General features: G+C 47.6%; 1 protein-coding gene across 2 annotated transcripts in view; it reads left to right on the top strand.

The window, feature by feature from the left end:
• The first annotated feature begins 205 nt into the window (after positions 1-205).
• The window catches only part of cdh8 (cadherin 8), a 77,243-nt gene continuing 70,647 nt past the window's right edge, over positions 206-6,801 (top strand). For both annotated transcript variants that reach the window (XM_027024386.2, XM_027024385.2), the window contains exons 1-2: positions 206-550; positions 2,320-2,829. In XM_027024386.2, the coding sequence (XP_026880187.2) occupies positions 2,563-2,829 (267 nt within the window). In that variant the 5' untranslated portion in view covers positions 206-550; positions 2,320-2,562. The remainder of the gene's footprint in view (positions 551-2,319; positions 2,830-6,801) is intronic.

The raw sequence follows: 6,801 nt of genomic DNA, 5'->3' as shown, positions 1-6,801 counted from the left end.
CCGAATCCTGCGACAAAAATGAATGAAACAAGCGAACATTACAGAAACCGTCACATACGTGACATCTCATGACACATTAACGTGGGGTTTTGTGCGCGCGCGTGCCTGCTTGTGCGAGAGAGAGAGAGAGAGAGAGAGAGAGAGAGAGAGAGAGAGAGAAAGAGAGAGAGAACGCACATCTTTAAAAGTTGTGTATTCCCAGGGTAGAAGCTCGTGCATTCATTTCCCAGACTGGACCTGCCTCTTCATCAGCGTACTGAGCGCGCGGTAAAGGGGGAGGCTCTTCCCTCCAAACAGCTCTCGTGCATTTCTCCTCACTCCCGCATTCAGCGTGCAGGCTTCCGGAGCTCCCGCGCGAGGAACCTACGCGCGTACACTTTCATCGCCGTTGTTATTATTCCTGTGATTTTCCGATCGCTGCCCACCAAACTTCCTTCCACCGCTACACGAGCTGCTCAGTGAAGAAGCGGCGATGCTGCCTCGTGTCTGAGTCAAGTCACGTCCTGTTGGTGCTGCGCGTGAGACGGTGAAGCCCTGAAGAGTGGACACAGTAAGTACCGCCAGAAGCCTGGCGTTACAGGTGCGTGCGCGGGTCATGCAAAGAGCGGCTCGCTCGCTTCAGACGCGCGGAGGGACCGGAGCATGGCCGCGAGCCCCGGTGTGACGGATCTGCGTGTGAGACAGACTGAGAACACGAACCGCTGCGCTGCGTGCACCAGGCAGTAAACTCCGTCCTCCCCACTTCGTTCCTGAGCCGCCTGTCCTTCAGTCCCGAACTCGCGAGTACCTCGGTTTAACTTCGCCAACATCCCGGTAGAGTAGAGATGTGCTGGTGAAGCGTGCACGTGTGTGCTCTCGTTCAGCAGGCAACGCCACGCTCGCTCAAACCGTTTCTGCGCGACTGCCAGGGCTGGGAGCTGTCCCTCCGCCGTGGTGCTGAAATATACCGGCGCGCCGCGACGCCTTCTGGCTCTGTCTGCACGACACAAGCCTGTGCTTTCTACCCAAATCAGTGTGCGAATTACATACTGTTATGCATTTAGGCATGATTAGAATGTTGTGTGGGGGGGTGAGGAGGGGGGTTAGTGTGCTGTGACTGCACTTTTACATGCATTGCATTTATATATATATGATTATAAGTTTAGGGCTCTTACAGATGTATTCGACTTTAGCATTTAATCAGTTTCTCTCAAACATAACCTTTCATTTTTTTATTTTCTTTTTGTTTCTTTTTTAATGAAATACGTTGTTGCTGCGCAGACCCCAGCGTAGCGCTCTCCGTCCCGGACGTCTACTGAAGCGCGTATTCATGTCTATACGCGTATACACGTCAACTGGGAAGAACTTGCCGTGGTCTCGCGGTACCACACAATCAAATAACTCCGTTTATAACGCCGAAAGTGCGACATCGTTTGGATGTTTATTGGGAAAGAATTGTGCGATAAATTACAGAGACTGATGCCTGCTGTTAATGATTCGTTTTTAATTATTTCTTCTAACAAGAATAAGTTGCATATTTCAAGACGCACAAAATAAAAGGTACTTGATTAAAGACTACCAGAGTACTACGTGTCATGTGAGCCATAAAATCTTTCCTAGACTTCTTTAGTCTCCTTTTATTAATGCTCAGAGGAATTTGAACCATCACGTGCAGATCGTGTTCAACAGTTAAAACAGGGTTTTGGGCTGCGAGCTAAATTTCCTCAAGCCCGAGACATTTTAGGACCCGTAGAGTTTGTTAGTGCGAAGAAGCTGATCTTTATATGACAATAATAATGATATTTAAGAAGCCTCATTATTTAAAAAAGCCCATATAAATAATAATAATAATAATAATAATAATAATAATAATAATAATAATAATATTGTTATTATTATTGTTGTTGTTGTCATCGTTGTTGTTGTATTAAATAATTAACTAAAATCTCAAATCCCAGATTTTTTTCCCTCTTTGGGTCAAGTGAATTCTTACAACATGGGTAATGAAGCATATGTAATGATTCCATAGTGGTGTCTGGTAATCTTCTGCATGTTCTGATCAGGGACCTGGATCTCCAGCGCCATACCAGGGCTGAGACAGAAACATCTTGATTCTTTATTTATGCTTTTATTTATTTCTGCCACATAACAGACTGTGTTATTTTGAAGCGTCTATATACATTTCACCCATTGTGCAAATGAGCTGTACACACAACCAGCCTCCTTCCAGAGACGCGTATCTCAAATTCAAAGATATTCACAACCTGTTGACCTCCGCATGTTGTCCAAATGTTCCTTCATGGTTTAACTGCTCCCTCTCCTTCTGTCTTTCCTCCGCAGGTTTTCCGTGCTGATGTGCCGCTCAATGGAGGCGGCCTTGCTTTGCGTTCCTCCTCACTTCCCGGTCTGGAGGCTGATCTCTGATCTTCCGTGACCAGACCGATCCCAGTGCTTCCGTGAGGCCGGGCCCACCATGAACCTGAGCTTTTCCATACGGAGAACAAAAGCATAACAACTCCGTAGTCTGCCAGCCGGGAGAGACACCAGCCTCAGAAAGGGAACAGACGGAGAAGGAGAAAAGGCATGGGAAGGATGCGTGTGCAGCGAAAGGAGATGCAGCGTGATGCGTGGACTCGGATCTTGCTGGTGTGGATTACCTGTGTGCCGTGTTTCTCCACAGTTCCGTTCAACAATCAGTCAATGAGTTTACAAAGCACCTCGGATGCAGCCCTGAGATCCAGGCTACTGGAAGGACAAAGAATTCTCATTCGTGCCAAAAGAGGATGGGTTTGGAATCAAATGTTTGTGCTGGAGGAGTTCTCTGGACCCGATCCAATTCTTGTTGGCAGGGTAAGTTCTCTAATTGTCAGTTGGGTATTAAGCTTGCTTATCGTATGGAAACATTAATTCTGCTGTCTGAATGCTTCTGTCATTTTACGGGCTGAGTTGCAGTGGCTACAGAGGAGTCAGGTACAACCGACTCTGAAACCAGAACAGCAAAACATCTCTGTGACCTTATTTAACCCCGAGACAAGGCAGTTAGCAATGATAACGAAAGCTAGCGATGTACCATGATATCTGTAGGGATGACCAAAAAAAATCCCAACACCCTCAGTGTGTTTTGAAGCAGATGAGTTGATTGTGTTTTGGGTTCTTTGAATAAAGGGCTACTGTTGGTATGTGCCAGGTGGAGCGGATGAGGGCCATGCGTATCGATGCGGGTAAGAGTCTTGGCTTGGCGCAGGGCCTGATGGGAGGCTTTTAAGGTCTAGCAGGGATCTTCCAGACTAGACCAAAGCTCTTTGTTTACAGATCACTACAAGCGTGAACCTGAGGGAGATGTAGCCACCTCCACCCCCACCTCTCCTGCGGCGCCTCCTGTCCCTCCTGCAGCTCTGCCATGGATTTTTCTCTCCTTAAGATCCCTGCAGCTGATGGAGTTTTTAGTAGCTGTGCATTTTAACATAATATCAAGCCAAATTATATATATAAGTTTGTGGATGAATTCATGTGGTGTGTCCGTCACCAGCAGTGGGATATGTTGCCTTTTAGAGTGAGTCTGATTTGCAGGTGGATTGTTTATCCACTGTTGGACTGTTTGATTGAGGGGTGTCCCTCACTGCTAGCGAAGCAGACAAATCTCGTCCATCCTCTCTTCCTCACCTCCCCTCTCCTCTCCTCTCCTCTCCTCTCCTCCCCTCTCCTCTCCTCCCCTCTCCTCTCCTCTCCTCCCCTCCACTCTCCTCTCCTCTCTATGTCAAAATCCTGGTGAGAGCTGAGCTAATTACACACACACATTTGGTTCCTTCACTTTTCTACTTGACCTGTCCTGCCACACAAGCTTGTGAATCTGATCCTTTACCCCAGCATTAACACGGTTATTGAAAATTGTCCTTAAACGCGCTGTCAGGTTTTTGTTTTTTTATAAGAGCTGCTATTAAACAGGCATTTCTGGATCATGTTACAGCATTTAATCAGCAGAAACAAACAAACAAACACAATAAGTGTCTCCTTGCACTGTACTCGGAGCTATGGAGGTGAATTAGCCAGATGCCACTCAGCTACGTGGTCCTCTGCAAGCTCGCTGGGTAACGAGGCAGTTCTCTGTGTTTATGGCACTCTGCGCTTTCAGAGGGGTTTGTGCTGGAAAACGCGGATCCCCTGGGAACATCAGACAGTAGAATCCGAGGCTTCAGGACAAACACAGCCGATCGCGAGGAGCGAGTGACTGCCAGCGGCTGCTGCTGCCTTGTGCGTCTCCCTGCGCCTCCATGCGCCTCCCTGCGCCTCCATGCACCTCCCTGCTCCTCCGCTGATTAAGACGCATGTTTGTGTCTCTGTTGTTTATTCTCCTGCGAGGGAAAAAGTGCTGCAGAGCATCGCATGCAGAGCTGAGATAAATACCATGCTGCAGAGAGATAGCAGACCCGTCTGCTTCAACACCCCCTTCTTTATATACGTGTGTGTGTGTGTGTGTGTGTCTCACTCTTACTTCATCATCTGAGATCTGCAGTGACAATTTCCTCTCTCACTCTGTCTCCCTAATTAAAAAATGAATCAAGCTAGGAGTGGGAGGTGTGCACGATTCAAATGGGTCATACAAATCAGCATGGCTTTTTCTCCCCTCAGCCGTGCTCCGGCAGGCCATGCGTTTGTGTGTTGATTATCGAGGATCCTCAGGCCAAGATTACACTCGTTCCTTCCTCTGGCCTTTTCTGAGCAGCAATGAGATGTTTAATTATACATAGAGCCGCTGTCTCGTCGGGGACTGAGCGCTCCGTGAGCTCCAGCTGCCAGTCGCGGGGAACAGTTAGCATACATGTAGAAAAGGGTTTGGCAGCAGGTAGAGAGAGAGCAAGAGAGAGGGAGAGAGAGGGAAAGAGAGAGGGAAAGAGAGAGACAGACAGAGAGAGAGGGAGAGAGAGAGGGACAGAGAGACAGAGAGAGAGGGAGAGAGAGCGAGAGAAGGAGAGAGGGAGAGAGAGAGAGAGAGGGAGAGAGAGAGAGAGAGAGGGAGAGAGAGGGAGAGAGAGAGAGAGAGAGAGAGAGAGACAGAGAGGGACAGAGAGACAGAGAGAGAGAGGGAGAGAGAGAGAGAGACAGAGAGGGACAGAGAGACAGAGAGAGAGAGGGAGAGAGAGAGAGAGAAGGAGAGAGGGAGAGAGGGAGAGAGAGAGAGAGAGAGAGGGAGTGAGAGAGAGAGAGAGAGAGAGAGAAGGAGAGAGGGAGAGAGAGAGAGAGAGAGAGAGAGGGAGAGAGAGAGACAGACAGAGAGGGACAGAGAGACAGAGAGAGAGAGGGAGAGAGAGAGAGAGAGAAGGAGAGAGTGAGAGAGAGAGAGAGAGAGAGCGAGAGGGAGAGAGGGAGAGAGAGAGAGAGAGAGAGGGAGGGAGAGAGAGAGAGGAACAGGTGAGGAGGAAAAAATCAAAAAGAAAGGTGGGTGGTAGGGAGAGGACAGGAAGAAATAAAGATACAGAGAGAGAATGGAAAGGTAGTTAGACCAAGAGCATGAGGAGAAAATAGGAAAAGAGTGACAGAGATCGAGATAGAGGGAGAGAGAGGGAGAAATATTGAGAGAGCTAGAGGAAGAAAGAGAGAAATGCTTGAGAAAGATGGAGTGACCTGCTACGGTGTCAGAGAGGACAGTCCCCCCCACAGGGCCGTGTGCTGTGATTGGCTACGTTTGGCCCTCTGTTTGCCATTACCTGCATTTGAAGGACACGTCACGCACACGGCACCTCCAGCATACACACTCCGTCTACTGGAAGCCATTGAAGATCAAGAGTTTATTTGAATATCATTGACCCTTCAGGCCAAACCATTTTTCCTCAGAATGTGACATTTTTCGTGGATTAGTGGCGGATGAATCACTGGCTAAAAACACTTGATCTGTTCCACTGGGCAGCGAGCTGGTCACGTTTTGTCAGTGAAAAGTCTTGAGTGTATTTTTTCTCATTTGTCTTCTGAAATTACTCAAAATACTATGTTGCACCTCGTGGTGAAAGCTAATTTTGATTTTTCAGGTAGGTAAAATTTGAAAGCAGCATATAAGTGGACAGAGTCCAAGGGATCAGGCTGCAAACCCATCGGATCTGTCTGCTCTGGGAAACCTCAGCAGGAATCCAGTCTGATTATTAGTTAAACGTTTGCTCCTCCACCATTGGCCTTGTGACGTCTTACTGTGCAGTTCCGCGTTAAACCTCGACTCTCACCCTTGCAGGATTACAAAATATCAACATTTTGGCAGGAAAAATTGTAATAAATACATACATAAAAGTATGGTGGATTGCAATTTGTTCACAACAGAGGATAATATGTGTCTATTTACATCTGTTTCATTATAGCAAATGTCTGATTGAATGTTGCACACTGGTTTTCTTTCTCCACTTCTTGTTGTAGTTTGGCATAAATCTTCTCTTCTTCTCACTCTGGTACATGTGTACTGAACACAGCTGAGTACGTTCCCATCTGATCCGGTTCCTTACCACCCAGTGCTCTTCTCTCTGATGGGATCGCGCATATTTGGCAGACGAAGAATCAACAAAAAAGCCTAATATTCATATTTGGGACACCAAGGTAAAATCCAGGACTGCTGAGCCTGTCGGTCTGAATGAGAGAGCATTGTTTTGGTTATTTGTTCTGCAAAGCGATAGGACTGTCTTTGGACAGCACTTCCTTTTGGATCTTTCCACCCTGTCTGACAGGGTGAGATTGGTAGAAGACTTGGTGCGAAGAAATGGCGGCGAGACGCCAGATTCCCTCCTTCCAGCTCTGAACCTGAGGCGTGATATTTTGTTCAGGTGGACAAAGCTGCTAGTTGGT

Source organism: Electrophorus electricus, chromosome 21, assembly GCF_013358815.1.
Source record: "Electrophorus electricus isolate fEleEle1 chromosome 21, fEleEle1.pri, whole genome shotgun sequence".
In the NCBI taxonomy this organism is placed as follows: Eukaryota; Metazoa; Chordata; class Actinopteri; order Gymnotiformes; family Gymnotidae; genus Electrophorus; species Electrophorus electricus.
The sequence above is the reverse complement of the archived record's forward strand: the minus strand, read 5'-3'. Positions and strand labels throughout refer to the sequence as shown.